The sequence below is a fragment of the Saccopteryx bilineata genome, chromosome 2, assembly GCF_036850765.1.
Source record: "Saccopteryx bilineata isolate mSacBil1 chromosome 2, mSacBil1_pri_phased_curated, whole genome shotgun sequence".
NCBI lineage: Eukaryota > Metazoa > Chordata > Mammalia > Chiroptera > Emballonuridae > Saccopteryx > Saccopteryx bilineata.
This window is the reverse complement of record NC_089491.1, coordinates 368,338,431-368,355,334: the sequence shown is the minus strand read 5'-3', so window position 1 is coordinate 368,355,334 and position 16,904 is coordinate 368,338,431. Positions and strand designations below refer to the sequence as shown.

The window sequence follows — 16,904 nt, the reverse complement described above, 5'->3', positions numbered from 1 at the left end:
ATGACTCCCTCCATGACCCCCTCCATAACCCCTTCCATGACCCCCTCCCTAACCCCTTCCATGACCCCTCCATGACCCTCTCCATGACTCCCTCCGTAACCCCCTTCGTGACCCCCTTAACCCCCTCCATGAGCCCATCCATAACCCCTTCTATGACTTTCTCTGTGACCCTTTCTGTGAACCTCTCTACAACCCCCTGCATTACCCCCTCCACGACCCTCTCCATGACGCCCTCTAGAACCCTCTCCATGACGCCCTCTAGAACCCCCTCCATGACCCCTTCATGAACTCTTTGTGACCCCCTCCATGACCCCCTCCATGACCCCCTCCATGACTCCCTCTGGACCCCCCTCTGTGACCCCTCCATGACCCCATCCATAATCCCTTTCATGACTCTCTCCGTAACCCCCTCCATGACCCCCTCCATGAACCCTCCGTGACCCTCTCTGTGACTCTTCCAAGCTTAGGGGGACTATGTCCTGTCCTTTTCTCGGGAGCTCTAGGGGCGGTCATCACCCTGTTACTAGCCTCAGGGTACCGAAGCAGCCTGTGGTTTCTTCATACCCAGCCCACATCTCGGGGGAAAGTCTTTTTATTACACCTTCCTCAGATCATTTTCATGTAAGCACCATCTAGTTCTTTCTTGGACCCTGACTGACAATAAGCTTGAGTGCCAGAAGAGGTCCCTGGAAGTATGTCTTCTAAGTGGGACTCTAGAACCGGGTGCTCATGTATTTCAGGAGCACAGAGACGCCCTCTGTTGGTATCGCTATTACTTCAATTAGCACCAGGGTTGGTGTGGAAGGCTGTGCCGGCCAGCCCTCCAGGTGGTTCCCGTGTGCAATGAAGTGCGAGAACCGTGGAGTTATAGCTCTCCCGGGGCCATCTCTCATTTACAGTGAAGGGCCACCAGAGAGCTCTGAAGGAGGCTGCCCACCTCTCGCGACCTCATCAAAACATCTCACAATGCCCCCATAAAGGAAGTGTTCCCTGGCCTTCCCCGGAAGTGCAGTTAGGGATGGCTGAGCACTTTGCACATAATAAACCTATTTCAACAGATCCACTTTCCTGAGCCTATTAGACTTCTTCCTAACCCCCCAGGGAAGTTCCAGAAATTCAGCCTTACTGAGGACAGGCTTCTTTTAAAGTCTAGACTCCATTACCCAGTCTAGCTGAACATTAACATCACACCCAGGTATTTGTACCAACAGATGAAATTCTGAATTCTGGGCCGGTAGGCCCATATCAATGAATATGGCCCATTGAAGCTTGTATGTTATTCACCACTTTGAATCCACCCACCACACACCCATCCCAAACTTTCCTCCAAATAGAGCAGATGAGTAGACATTAAAACCTTCCCAGCTGTAAGGTCTCCTGTCTGCCCTTCCCTCTGCTTCAGGACCTAATATGTCCAAGGAGAGTGTGTTTAGATGCCTGAAATCTGGAGTCAGCCAGACACGGGTTTAAGTCCTGTATCTACCACTTACTAATTATATAATCTGAGGAAAATTGCTTAACTCTCTGAGCCTCTAAGAGGAACTGACAGCTAACTATTTCCTCATCCTGACGTTGCTAGAATCAAATTACACATGGAAAGTGCTCAGCGTGTGCCAGTGACTCCCAGTTCTAACCAGCCCCCTCCCCATGACGCCAACGCTACAGTCTGGGGCCACCTGGAAGAATGGCTGCTGCGATAGAGCGGGGTTCAGGTCTCAGTGGGAGGGTTGGAGTCTGGGGCCGGGGAAGGCACAGGCCAGGTGGTGATGCTAATTAAGCAGCAGGGACAAAGTGGGCACAGATACCTCAAGAAGCCCTCGGGCTGGAGTGGTAGATAGAGTGCTCTGACCAGCAGGAATCTGTGGCCATGATTTGGGGATCCTTAGACTTGAAATAGATGGGCTATTTTATTAAGATACTGCTTGACTTTAGGCAGAAAATCTTAGCTTTCATGGGCAGAAAGCTATGTCAGTCTCTACAGAAGAGATCCATGATCTGTTACCCAGGAACCAGATCTCAGCCAGCTCATAGAGACCTGAAGTTCCTTAATGGCTGGGGACACCAGGTCCCTTTCTGGAAGGGTCCTGCCTTGCCAAGCCACCAGATGAAATACAGGACACCTAGTTACATTTGAATTTCAGAAAAACTGGTGATTTTATCATAGTTTTGTAACAAATGTGGTCCTTGCAGTGTTTTCGCTAAATTTTGAAAATCCATAGGTGTATGCTCTAAACCAGGGGTCCCCAAACTTTTTACACCGGGAGCCAGTTCACTGTCCCTCAGACTGTTGAAGGGCCGGACTATAAAAAAAAAAACTATGACCAAATCCCTATGCACACTGCACATACCTTATTTTAAAGTAAAAAAAACAAAACAGGAACAAATACAATATTTAAAATAAAGAACAAGTAAATTTCAATCAACAAACTGACCAGTATTTCAATGGGAACTATGCTCCTCTCACTGACCACCAAATGAAAGAGGTATCCCTTCCAGAAGTGCGGCAGGGGCCGGATAAATGGCCTCAGGGGGCCGCATGCGGCCCGCGGGCTGTAGTTTGGGAACCCCTGCCCTAAACATTCCCCCAAGCCTTCCCCAGGGGTGCCTGATGTTGTATAACCAGGTTGACTCCATGCTGGAGACCTAAAATTTCACCCTGGCCAACCTGGTCGGTGTGGGAGCTTATGCAGGTCATAAGCATAACCAATTGCTCAGTTATGTCCAAAGCGGAAGTTCAGCAGGCTCTTGTCTATCTTAATGATCTTGTCTTTACACAGCAGAGGTCTCCTAGAACTACAGAATTCTGTGAGTTTTAGAGTTATTGTACTGCCGTAGAGACTTAGCCTCCTTCTTGTCCTGCAATCTGACTCCAGTGGCCTGGGTGATTTCGTGCTGGGTTGTCTTATATACTGTAACACCACAGAGCTGGTTTCGCTATGCAAATATTGTGGTTTTTCAGAGGCTTGTCTACACGCTAAAATCTATGCTCAGGGCAAAGCTTATTGGGAATCTCTGCTGGGGAACTTTGTACTTAATGCTTCTCCCTGTCCAACTCATTTTATTGTTTAAGGCTCTAAGGTGTATTGACACACGGCAACCTTCCCACTTGACGGAAGGGATATCCAACAGCTGGGGTGGCCAGTGAAAAGCGGGGAGCCAGCGCTAACTGGTATTTTCCTGCCCCTCAGACTGGGTCTCTCCAGAGAAAGGCTAGCCTGCCGGGGCAGAGAATATCGCCATTGTGACACTGAAGGGCATGTCCATCCACCACCCTCAGAGATCTTGTAAGACCACCTTCCTTTTGCCTCCACACCTATCTCTGTCTTTGCTTATAGTCTATCCACCGGCAACATTATTCCTTCCAACGGGCTCAAACAGGCGTCAGGTGAGCCCTGCCTTAAATTGTGTCCCAACAAATGAAGGCTTCCTAGCTTAAACAGATTTCACAGGGGACCACACCTTGCTCTGTAAAGGGGGGATTGGTGACCTTCCAGGGCAAGCCCTGCTACTTTCGTTCTAGGTGATGGAGTCACTGTGGGCATTCTCTGGACCAGCATACAGTCAAGCATGCACACCTACTGATGATTGAAGGGTCTAGGGAGCCACAGCGGCCCTCCTCTGTGAGAGAATTCTCATATAATTTACCTTCCAGACCACACGGGTGTGAATCAGGGTTATCCCAGGCAGGCTCAGGGGTGCAGTCTCCTTCCCACTGGGATCCTGGCATCTTACCTTTTTTTCCGTTGTCCATTCAGGTGCTCACGGCTTCTAGCTTTGGCTGCTCTTCCTTTTTTTTTGGAATTTCCAGGATGAATGCCTGGGAATTCCCCTCCTCATGACTAAGCAGACAGGAAAAATCTTGTATTCGGCACATGCTGGAGCTATGAATAGCAAAAACAAAAGTTTTAGAAAAAGGAAGTTTTTCTGTAGGGGCAGCAATTTTGTAGAAATACTTTTATATATTTAAATATGCTGACTTAGAATACTTGGAAAGTATCTCTTAAAAAGCATAAAAATATTCTACAGTCATTTACACACGCAACATTAAGACACAACCACGGAAAAAAATATTGTTGGTCTTTTTTTTTTTTTTTCCATGTGGAAATTTTAGGAATTTTACTAGTTACCAGTTAGTCTCAGATTTGTTTGTTAACGTTATGTCAAAAACCTTGTCAAAGTCATTATATATCCTTCAATAGCTTGATTTCTTTTTTTTTGTTGTTAAAGATTTTATTTATTCATTTCAGAGACCGGAGAGAGAGAGAAAGAGAAAGAGAGAAAGAGAAGGGGGAGGAGCCAGAAGTATCAACTCCCATATGTGCCTTGACCAGACAAGCTCAGGGTTTTGAACCGGCAACCTCAGTGTTTCCAGGTTGACGCTTTATCCACTGCACCACCACTGGTCAGGCAATAGCTTAATTTCTTAATAGCTATCTAGTAGACCAAATTTCAAAATTGGGCATTTTGGCCCATTTCACTGGATTCTAACTAATGCTGTCATGTATACAATAACTCTTTATCAGCGTCACTGTTTACATCATAGATGTGGAAGTTGGGTTGCTAGATTAATAGTACAAACAGGTTCAGGCTATTAAAATATATTTTCAAATTTATTTTAATATACTTACATATTTCACATATAATAAACTTTAGAAATCTTACAGGTATAGCTTGATTCTTTTTTAATCTATGTATACAACATTTTACCTTTTGTGTCTTTTCCAAGTCAATGCTTCATCTTCTAAAGTTAAGAACAGTCTTGACTTCCGTCAAAATTAGATTGCCTGTTCTTGAAATTCATATAAGTGGAACCATGTGGTAAGCATTCATTTTGGGTCTGAAGACTTAGCTTAATGCCTTGCAAAACAATGTATCAATGTCTGTTATTTTTCTTGCTAATTCCTTGTGTAAACACACCAGTCTGTTTATCTGTTTTTTTGGTTGATGGACCTTGGGAATGCTTCCAGTTTGGAGCCAATGTGAATGGAGTTATAAACACTCTTGTTCAAAACTTTTTGTGTTTGTTTGGATTCAGTTATCTTAAATATTTACTTAGAAGTGAAATTTCTGAGCCATAGAATATGCAAGTGTTTATGTTCATTATAAACTGCTAATTAGTTTTCCAAACATCCCACCAGAGATGTGTCAGCTTCATTTGCTCTGCATTCCCACCAACACTTGGTTTTATCAGTCTTTTCATTTTAACCATTTTGGTGGGTTTGTAGTGGTATTTCATATTGTAGTCAATTGCATTTCCCTTCTGTTATCTTCTAGAAGCATTTCTGTGATCATATTCTATGACCCATTTGTGTATTTCTACCTACCTACAACCATTTATCATCTGTCTATCTCTCTATCATCTGTCTACCATTATCTCCTTTTTATATGTTTATTGACTATTCTGATATTCTTTTGTGAAATGTCTGTTCAAGATTTTTTTTTCCTCCAGTTTTGAGTTCTGTCCTATTTTCTTATTATTTTGGAGGAATTATTTATATAGTCTAGATTAAAGTACTTATATAAAATATAATATATTTTCTTCCAGTCTGTACCTTGTCTTTTTATTTTCTTAATAAATACTTTTAGCCAATACGAGCAGCCAAAGGTAGAAGCCGTAACTATATACATATAACTATATGTATATAACTATATATAATATTATATAACTATAAATATATATATATATAAATGGTTATGTGTTCTATGTTTTTCTCAAAAAATAATTTTATTTTCTACCTTGAGTTATAAAGTTATTCTTCTGTGTTTTCTTCTGGGTGTTTTCTTGTTTTAGATTTTACCTCTAGGTCTATAATTCATCTTAAATTTATTTTCATGTATCCTGTGATGTAGGGAGAAGTGCATTTTTTCCATACAGATATTTGATTGTTCCAAAATCATTTATTTGAAAGATCTTTTTTTTCTTCATTGTATTGACAACTTTCTTAAAAATCAAATAATCAAGTGATAAATTTATATAAATTAAATATATAAAAATATATTTATATATACTTATTTATACATAGTTAATTTTATTTGTTAACTTGATCAGGCCATGGAGTGCCCAGTTATTTGATCAAACATTATTCTGGGTGTTTCCGTGAGAATATTTATGAATGAGATTAACACGTAAATTGGTGGACTGAATAAAGCAGATTTCCTTCTCTAATGTAGATGAGACTCATCCAATCAGGTGAAGGCCTAAATAAAACAAAAAGACTGGCCTTCCTCTGAGTAAGGAATTCTTCCACCTGAGTGCCGTGGAACTGGTACATTGGCTTCTGTCCTTCCTATAAGTAGAACTGAAACATCGACTCTTCCTGGGTCTTCAGCCTGCTGGCCTGGAACTACCTCATCTGCTCCTCTGGTTCTTCAGCTTCTGAACTTGGTCTTGAACTACACAATCAGCTTTCCTGGGTTTCTAGCTTGTCAGTTCATTCTGGTGCTTGTCAGTCTCTATAATTGCACGAGGCATTCCCATGTATATGTATTTATATTTGTATCCATATTTATATCAGTCTACATCTATTTTTATATTCAATTGTTCTGTTTCTCTGGCAAAATGTGAAATATGTATATCAAATTGATTATATTCTGAACTAAAAAGCATGTCTCAACAAATGTAAATGGTTCGAAAGCATGAAAGATGTTCTTTAGCCATTTTGGAATGAAATTAAAACCAGTGATTACTAGAAGATATCCCACAGAATGAAAATTAAGCCAAGTACATCCGAATAACCCACGGATTAAAGATGAAATCAACATGATGCTCCTGGAAGAGAACATTAAAAAATGTCTTTATGATGTCTGGTTTAAAAAGCTCTCTTAAAAAGAAGACAAAGGCACTAGCCATAAAGATACATGTTAATAAATTGACTATATCAAAATTGAAAGGTTATTTTTATCCGAAAGCATCTTTAAGGGAGTGAAAAGAAAATCACAGATTCTGAGAAGGTATTTTAATTTATATAGCTGACAAAAGATTCTTATTCAGAATATAGAAAATATTCCTACTAATTCATATGAAAAGACAGACAATCTAAAATACTAAACAATCTAAGTCAAAACAATCTAAAAATTTACAAAAGAAATGAACTGGGAGGTTTCCAGAGCCATCACATTGAGGACCATGTTGCTTCCAAACATTCTGCTCACTGATACACTAGCAGTTGGAAAAAACACACTAGGCATGTAACTTGCATCAAGAGCAGTACTGAAATACATGAATGTTTGTGATTTAGCTCAAGAAGTCTTATTACTGGATATCATGGAGTGTGGCAAGATGGCTTTTCCGAAGAACATGCTAAAAGATGCTCAAATAATGACACAAATCCTAAAGGGCATGGGGATTACAGAATATGAGCCAAAAGTTATAAATCAGATGTTGGAGTTTGCCTTCTGATATGTGACCACAATTCCAGGTGATGCAAAAATGTATTCAAACCATGCTGAGAAAGTTACTGTTGATGCAGACAATGCATGATGGGTAATCCACAGTCATGCGGATGAGTCTTTTACCTCTCCTCTCCCAAGCATTTCTTTTTTTTTTTTTTTTTTTTTGCATTTTTCTGAAGCTGGAAATGGGGAGAGACAGTCAGACAGACTCCCGCATGCGCCCGACCGGGATCCACCCGGCACGCCCACCATGGGGCGACGCTCTGCCACCAGGGGACGATGCTCTGCCCATCCTGGGCGTCGCCATGTTGAGACCAGAGCCACTCTAGCGCCTGGGGCAGAGGCCAGGGCACACAGGAGAAGCACCCATTTGCTTCTCCACCCCTCCACTGCGCCTTCCTCTCTGTCTCTCTCTTCCCCTCCCGCAGCCAAGGCTCCATTGGAGCAAAGATGGCCCAGGCACTGGGGATGGCTCCCAAGCATTTCTTATCAGATATTTCAAAGCAAAGAAATCAAGCCCCTTTGCATTGGTCAAGCCACATTTAGGCCCTAGATTGACACCTGATAAGATATTGTCTGACTATAGACTTAAGTCTTTACAAAAAAATCATCTACTTCTGTTGTGGGAAGGCTAACATTTCCACAGTTAGTATTGGTTCAGTTACTAGCAGACCAAGTCCTTCCACACTTGGCACACCAACCTCACAAACCATGTCGGTTTCACCTAAAATAGGGATTCTAATGTTCCTTACAGGGCAAAAGTTTACAGTACGGATGCTCACCTCGCTGTCCCCAGTTAAAAGTAGCAATATCAGTGGTTCAGAACGTTTTGGTTAATTTATCATTAATTGGGTCCAAAACATTCTTATTAACACTAACATGGTGTTCTATTCCATGTTGTGTTGTCATCACCAAACACTGCTAATGAGTCATCAAATGCGTTGAAAAGAAAACATGAAGATGATGACAAGGACGATGATGATGATGATGATAATAAGTTGTCATCTAGCCTTGATGCTTGTAACATGTAGACTTGATCTGTAACTCCCTATACTGAGATTAAACATGCATGCTAGTTGTTTCTAAGCTGTGTTTTAGAAAACTTAAATAATATTAAATGAATATAGTTATCATAGTTCTTGATTTTGAAATGATTTATTTCTTTAATAGAATTCATAGTGGGTTTTTTTATCAGCCTTTATGTATAAGAAATAAAGTTGTTATTCATAAAAAAAATATGGACTGGGAACTTCATAAAAGAAGATACTTAACAAACTGACTAGATGCTCAACCTCTTTAGTCATAAGTAAAACATGAGTTTACACCACACTTGTGGATTTTCTGGAATTATAAGCAGAATAGAAAACTTAAAAAGACTGATGGTACAAAGTATTGAAATACCAAATGTGGGACCACTCAAGTATTGCAGGTGGGAGTGAATTAAATTGGTGAAATGACTTTGGAACATGTTTTGCAATACTTGGGAAAGTGTTTGATGTTGAGTATATGTTCAACATACTCATATCTCATGATTCATGAGTGTATTTCTATCTGTCAGTCATCTATCTATCTATCTATCTATCTATCTATCTATCTATCCATCTATCTATCTACTTACTTATCTACCTATCAACCTATCATTGTCTATCTGTAAAATTTCATGTTCACACCAATACCTTCAATTGCAGATCAACATCACAGGTTTTTTTCTAGTCTTCTAACATTTCATATTTTTCTGTAACAGTAAATGACTACAGAAAACTTCTCTAACAGTAAATGACCTGGTTTTCATTATGTTTAATGAAATTTACTTATTTGTTAGATCTCTGCCTATGTGACCATTCTTCTAGCTATGTGACTAGTTTAGTCTCAGTCCTGCTGGCCTTGACTTCTGAGCCATTCTGTTGAACCCAGTCTTGTTAAACATCTGGCTGAGGTTACGATCTTAACATCTGGCTGAGGTTACGATCTTAACCTCAGCCCTGGTTCCAAAGAACACATTGGGTGAGTCCCTGATCCTCGTTCCAGCCCCAGCCCCAGTCCTGGTGAAAATACCAACAACATCACAGCTGAATCCCTGGCCCTGGCCCTGGCCCAGTAAATTTGCCCATTGAGAACCAGACATTGACTAGGAGAAGGAGAAGGAATTCTGACTCTACAAAACAATCAGTAAGCCAGAGCCTAAGACAGACCCTCTGTGTAGACAGTTCCTTTGGGAAGTGACCCCAGGGGTCAGGACTGAGGAGGCAGCAGACTGAGATAGACACGGAGGAGAAACTAACACAATAAGCATACTCAAGGTCAGCATTTGGGCCATGGGGACTGACTCTCCTGAGGCACTTACACAAGTGACTCCCAGAGTCGACCTCTCAAAGGAAGGGTGGCAGGAGCGTTTAAACTTCTGCGTCTAGCCTTCCTCGGTGGAAGAATGTCACCCCGAGTGTTACTTCCCTGTACTTCTGAGCCCTGGGAAATGTGCAGGCTGAGCCAACTGCTGACCTGAGATGGCACCTACGGCAGAGCCTGCGGGCAGAAAGCAGGAAGTGAGGGGACAGTGCGAGCAGATACTGGGAGAGTGGAGTGAGTCATAGCCTGCGGCAAGCTGTTCGCCTCAGCAGAACGTGCTCTCAGAAGGGAGCCCAAGAGGAAGCATAGGACTCATAGAACCTCCCCAGGTCTTTGTCCACCCCCCCCATACCCCCGTTTGACAAGGGAATAAATTGGAGCTCACAGATATGAACCAGTTAGTGTAAAGACATAGATTTTCAAAACACAAATATTCAAGGTAGGGCACATAAAATATCAGTAACGAAGAAAATGATGTTGCACTTGAGACAGTATGTTTCATGTCATTGAGTTCATAGTGATTCGAAGTAGAATGGCATAGTCCCACAGCGCAGCCAGCCGCGCTACGCTTGTGGGAAACAACCGGGTTGCACTGTGGCCTGCTGCCAGCTTAGGGTGCTCTTCGTGCCTGTGGACTTTGGGATTTGTGGTCCAGGCACTTCATGAAATCCCGAGCCCAGATGTCTGCAGACACTTGGCCTAGAGAATGTGGAAGAAAGAGGTTAGAACGAGATGGAAACTTTGCGGCTGGGGGAGACACCTTGGACCTGGCTGACCCTTAGTTGCCTTGCCTTCTCTCTCCTGGAGTTTGCAGATGCCACCTTGGACTTCAGTGGAAAGCTTATCTCCAGACAGGTGATAGATCTGACTTACAGGTGTTTGCCAATAGGCGAGGCTCTTACCTGGCTTGATGGTTTCCATCTAGGCCAGGGGCCTCAAACTCGTGGCCCACGGGCCGCATGCGGCCCGCCGAACAATTTTGTGCGGCCCGCAGACTAATCCACAAAGTTCAAAATATTTTGGATAAAATTAAGTAAGCCTAGGGGCCTACTTGTATTTTTCATTTCTCTAGCATCCTAGCTAGATATTAGCTTAGTTAACAGCAGTTGTGATGCGAACTACAGTTTCTGGTCATTTTGTGACACTGAGTAAACTGCATGTACGATTGTGCTTGTTGTACTGATTTTTTTTTTTGTTTTCAACTGCAGTGAGAAAAGTGTTGCGTAACAGTTGCCTTTTGTAGACCTAGTGCGGCCCGCCGAACGGCTGTGATCTTGCTCTGCGGCCCACATGCTGAATTGAGTTTGAGACCCCTGATCTAGGCACTTTTCCTCCCTCCCTACCCTAACCAATGGACAATGCCAAGCTTCCAAAAGATGTGTCCTGTAAAGCCAGTGGCCAGGGCTACCACCATCACAGCAGCTTGGCCCATGCAGGTTCGCATTGGATTCGGACAGTCAGTAAAGAAACAATGGAGCCAAAATCTGGTGGTCCATAGTCTTTAATCCTAGCTTGCACCTGGCGGGCAAGCAAAAAACACACACTGGGCTCCAAAACCCACTCACATTCAGTGCTCACAAAGTTACTGACTTATCCGAGTTTCTTAGAATCAAAGGTTTCTAGCTCACCAGACTTATTCACCTCTGTTCCCCATCTCCTTCCTTCTCCCTGCACAAACTCTGCCCAAACTGGCTTCTCTCTCAGCACTCTGCCATCTTGGCTGCTTCTCCTGGCCACATGGCCTCTTTCTGCTCTCTCCTCTAATGATAATCTCAGGAACCAAGAGAGCAAGCTCTCGTTCTGCCCCCCATTTTATAGTGTAGATTCAAAACCTTTAATCCCATATACAAAATAGGGAAGTCTCTAATACAAACTCACTTCTCTGAGGCATGATTGGATTGTACCACCCCACATCAAAAAGGGTGGGAAAGGCTTAGTCCTAAAACCAAGCCCCAGGCTACAAGGATCCTGCCTGCCCACAGCCTGCTCCCAACACACATTAATATCACCTGGGCCATGGCCTCCTTGTGGGCAGCGCCATCTTTAACAAAGTGAGCATAATATATTTTATCTGCCCAACATGTCCCCTAGAGCTGGAGGCGGCTTGAGGGGTCATCTGCCAGATTCCCTCATTTCCTGCCTGTGACATTTTCCTATTGCATATCTTAATACCATAGAGAGACAGTGACTCGCCCTAAGTGGCACAGAGTCTGGGTCCGCTCGGGGACCAGAAGCCAAATCTCTGGCCTTGCCAAGCTCCCAAGTGTACAGGGATTGTGGCGTCTCTGCACGATCACCAATGGAAGGTCCCGAGGAGCTTGGGTCAGCAGGACAATACTCCTCTTTCCCTCCGTGTGGGGTCCTGGTGCCTCAGTACGGTGAGCCTCTTGTCTGAAAAACAAGCCAGCTGTGCTTGTGACATACAAGCGAATTTTTATCTTAAGTGACAATTGAGGAAAGGAAGTCCCATGCCTTTAAATGGAAGTTTGCAAGTTCTTGGGGTTGAGGTTAAGGGTAGAGTGATGGAGATAAATTCATTCTGTGTCCCAAGGGCGCCAGCCTGCTCAAGACTTAGCTGCTTTGCAAGATGATAAGAAAAGGGTCTGTGTCCCGGGTGGATTATTCTCCTTCCTCTATGGTATTTAGTTTATCACTCTGCCTGGCCCGTTCTTTCCAACTTCACCCCCCCCACCACTCTGCTTCAGAACCCCCTCCTCTTCCCCACGCCCCGGCAGTCACCTGCTCTTGGGTTTTCCCTCTCACACTCCCTACTGCCCTCAGATACCCGGTTATTCTTCCTGATACGTGCCTCTGAATCGGACACTCTCCTTCTCTCCTGTTCCAAAACCTTTAGTGTTTCCCTCTTAATCACCGACTTCCCATCTGAAATTCAAGACCCTTACACTCTGACTTCAGCCTGTATTTGTAAAACTCCAAACTCCTCTGTCTCTCCAGGGCTCAGCCAGATGGGATTCCTTTCTCTGGACCCCTCCCCGTCTCTCCTTCCTGTGTCAGGTCTGGAGAAGCCTTCACATTTCCCACCACGGGCCGCCCCTCGACGCCAGTCCTGGTGAAGACTCATCTTCAGTGGGAAGATTTATGTGGACCTCTAGATACACATCTACTTTCCCCTTAGATCGGTTTCACTTCTGGGATATTACCCTGGGTTGGAGAGAATAGATTAGATGGTGAAAACTGAAAACTTGGGAATTATAAAGACAAGTCTGGAGACTGTGAAAGAGATCAAGAGAGAGACTGGCCAAGTTAGCTGTGGTAAGAAAGACCCGACTGAATAAGGGCAGTGATGTTACAGACTAGAGCCAAAGGGCTGGAACAGCTCAGTCTAGTCTTTTCTTTTTTCTTTTTTTGGCAGACACAGAGAGAGTCAGAGAAAGGGACAGGTAGGGAGAGACAGACAGGAAGGGAGAGAGATGAGAAACATCAATTCTTCTTTGTGGCTCCTTAGTTGTTCATTGATTGCTTTCTCATATGTGCCTTGACCGAGCGGGGGGGGGGGGGCGCTACTGCAGACCGAGGGACTCTCCTTGCTCGAGCCAGTGATCTTGGGCTCAAGCTGGTGAGCTTTGCTCAAACCAGATGAACCCGCGCTCAAGCTGGCGACCTCGGGGTCTCGAACCTGGGTCCTCCACATCCCAGTCCTACGCTCTATCCACTGGTCAGGCTTGTTCTAGTCTTGCTAGGTTATTCCTGATCCTTAGCTCAGTTCAAAAGACTTTTTAGAGGATGGCCCCTATATCCCAAATTACCACCCACTGCTGCCATTGTCTCCCTCCCAGCTAAATATTATCCCATAAAAGATAAGATCGAGTACTTTAAAATTATACATGTTTTTATTTGAAAATTCCATAGTTTTCTAATAACATTAATTTCATCAACAACATTACCTAGCATACATTTACAAAAGCACTGACTTGCTAAAAATATGAAGTGTTTCACTCTGGTGGTCCATGGGAGGGGGAACGATTGCCCCTTGCCACGAACTTAATTGAGGTCACAGAAAAGGAAACATCACCAGATTTTGCATTTTACATTCATTTGGATTTATGGCAGATAAAGTCAAAACATCAATAACTTAAATACAATTAAATATTATTTAAGAAAGGTTGTGTTTTTAAATTATTAACCAAAGTCTCCATTTTTGTACATTATAATAAAATATTGTATAATTTCATCACGCTCCTGGGGAAGGTCGAGGGAAAATAAATAAAATGGTTCTCAGGCTCCGGGTGGGACATTCAATCCAGGTGTGACCCTCAATCTGGGTGTGACATTCAAGGCTTCGGAGCTTGGGACTTTTTGTCCAGGTAATCCATGGAATCCTGGACCCACTTCTTCTTGGGGTCAGCGCAGACCTGTTTGTCCAGTTTGGTCATGAAGCTGTGGGCACAATGACATGGAGCACCTTTGAGAATTTTGGCCGGAATGTGACCCACTGGCTCCCAAACCTGATCAGCCTTTGCTCTCTGGGTGAGGTGCTTGGGTCCGGCCAAGAGGAAGGGGGGGGGGGCAGATGGGAAAAGAGGCCTTAAAAGGAAGCTTGCTCCTGCTGTCTCTGTGGAAGCACTCCAGGCTCCTGGCTGAAGGGGCCTGGATGATCTCAGCAAGCTCCTGGCAAGAGAGCCTGGGGGGAGTATAGGTTCCTTCTGGTGGGCTTTCTGGGTTTAAAGGGCCCTGGTGATTAGGTGGCATTTTTATCTGCCTCCTCTGGATAGGAATCCTGAGATCTCTTTCCCTAGTATGTATACATCTCAGATAGAACTTCCAGCTGAGGGTACGGGAATGTGGGTCACTTACATCACAGCTTCCTGGGGACACAGGCTGTTGGTGACTGTTGTGTAACTTTTTAGCCTCTGGAGGCCAATCTTTTTATCAACCATCTTGAAGCAGCAGGTCACCGGGATGGAAACGGAATCTGAAAAACAGTTTGCCAAGAATGAGACATCTGGATGCACCAGAGTCATGCATTCGTAAGGGAGGGAGGGAAAGGGGAGGTCAAAACAAATACACGAGTTCTCCCTGGGACCCACCACTCCCAAGGCCACCACTGCCAAGGCCAGCGCCTCCGTCCAAATCCCACAGATGAAATGTTCCCCGGGCGTCTCTTTCCTCAGCTGAACTATGGAGCCCTTGTTAACCACTGGGAAGGGAAATGTCTTGAACAACAAGGCTAATTCTCTGACACTAGAAAGACAAGCTCCAAGACCTTGTTTCCCAACTGACGATCCCCTTGGCTTTAGAGCCAGTCCCTATCACATGCTGAGCTGCCTTCAGATCCTTCTCTCGACACAGCCCCAGTTCTGGAAACCCCATTGACTGCCATCCAGAATTTGAAACCTCAAGCAGCTGTTTCTTCCTCTCCACTACTTCCTGAAATGTGCTGCACATCCACTATGATAAATGGCCTTTTTTTTTTCTTTTCTATGCTACGTCCCCAAACAGTGCATGGGTCATTGAGGCAGTGGCTGCATTTAGTGTCCCAAAGCTGGTATCAAAAAAAAGGTCATAGGGACTGGCCTCAGGGTCCTGAGCATCAAATTCTGACTTTGCCTCTGACTAGCTGGGGCATGCTGGCTCTTCTCATGTCCCTTGTCGGTTTCTCTTTCTCCAACCTAGGCTAAGCAACAAGCATGGCATGACTCATGCTGGGATGGTAGGACCTGCAGTGGGTAAAATGGTAGGGCTTACCTGGCTGGGCGAGTACCTGGGGGCTGAAGGCAGCCGCCGTGAGCAGGAGGCACAGAAGGGCTGCGGAGAGCTTCATGCTGGAGGGTGAGGAGGCGAGCTTCAGCGTGGGACTTGGAGGTTTCTGAATTGGCCTCAACCTCTCTGCTCCTCTGGCTGCTCTGACCCTTCTGCCTGCCTTTTATAGGAGCATGGCCAGGGTCATGATCGAGGAAGGGTGAGGTAAGACCCTGAATGTGCTGAGTAGGCACCAGATTCTGGAAGTGATTTCCAAACACGGAGAAAAGGAAACTGTGGAGTTTCTATTGTGTGCTGAGGCTGTGTGCAGCAGAGGTGGAAGTATATGTGGTGGTGCCCAGCCAAAGTGGAGAAAATGATCTCATAAGACCATTAAAGTTGTGATTTCCCTGAAATGAAAAAATGATGTTAGAAAGGAAGAATGGGAACTGGGGTCACAGTGGAATGAAGAGAATCGAGGGTTTGACACTCCCCAGGGTCCAGGGGGCCTGGGATGGGGCCCCAGGCTTTGCCTGGATTTTCCATCAGACTCAGGTCTCTGACATCTTAAACTAGTCAAGCTCCACTGAGACCCACAGGTAGCTTGACAGAACGTTAGGAGAATAGTAGAATGAAGATTCCCCAAGTCTTTTTTTTTTCTTTTCTTTTTTTTAGCAAGAGAGAGACAGACAGACAGATAGGGACAGACAAACAGACAGGAAAGGAGAGAGATCAGAAGCATCAGTTTTTCATTGTAGCACCTTAGTTGGTCATTAATTGCTTTCTCATATGTGCCTTGACCAGGGGGCTCCAGCAGAGCCAGTGAGCCCTGGCTCAAGCCAGAGACCTTTGAGCTCAAGCCAGCGACCATGGGATCCTGTCTATGACCCCATGCTCAAGCCAGTGACCCTGCGCTCAAGCTGGTGAGCCTTCATTCAAGCCAGCGACCTCAGGGTTTTAAACCTGGGTCCTCTGCATCCCAGGCTGACTCTCTATCCACTGTGCCACCACCTGGTCTGGTGAATCCTCAAGTCTTAATGTCCTGGAATCTTATGCTGTGGGTGATAAGAACTGGACAGCACATGTTGTCCTTTTATGGGTGTCGTTTCCAAATATTTCATTTAGAGACTAAAGTTTGTTTCCAAAAGAAATCATATGGAGAAGAGCAATGTTTTATGCAGGTTCAGCTAGAACAGGTCTGCTTGAGAAAGGTCTCCCAACTCCCTTCATTCACACACAGTGAGCATTCATTTGAGTGGGGCCCAAAGGAAAGAAAACATGGTTTGCAAACCATTCACCTTGTCTACACTCCTTCCATCACATATCTGACACTACAATATCATGTAGACATTCTACTGCCCTAAGAACCTCATGTGTTCCACCTCCTCATCCTTTCTTCTATCCCCATCAGATCTTGGACTGCTACTATCCCACTAATCTATAATATAGTTTGCCTTACAGAATGT

At 44.3% G+C, this 16,904-nt stretch overlaps 1 protein-coding gene and 1 pseudogene across 1 annotated transcript; one reads left to right on the top strand and one right to left on the bottom strand.

Moving 5' to 3' along the window:
* The first annotated feature begins 7,264 nt into the window (after window positions 1–7,264).
* LOC136322661 (transcription initiation factor TFIID subunit 9-like) lies at window positions 7,265–8,423 on the top strand (annotated as a pseudogene).
* A 5,218-nt stretch (window positions 8,424–13,641) lies between these two features.
* On the bottom strand, window positions 13,642–15,580 carry LOC136323536 (C-C motif chemokine 8-like). Its single transcript, XM_066255375.1, has 3 exons — window positions 15,445–15,580; window positions 14,554–14,671; window positions 13,642–14,136 (listed from the first exon to the last, which is right to left on the bottom strand). The coding sequence occupies exons 1-3, from the start codon at window positions 15,518–15,520 to the stop codon at window positions 14,031–14,033; spliced, it is 300 nt and encodes a 99-aa protein (XP_066111472.1). The 5' UTR covers window positions 15,521–15,580; the 3' UTR covers window positions 13,642–14,030.
* Between the last annotated feature and the right edge of the window lie 1,324 nt (window positions 15,581–16,904).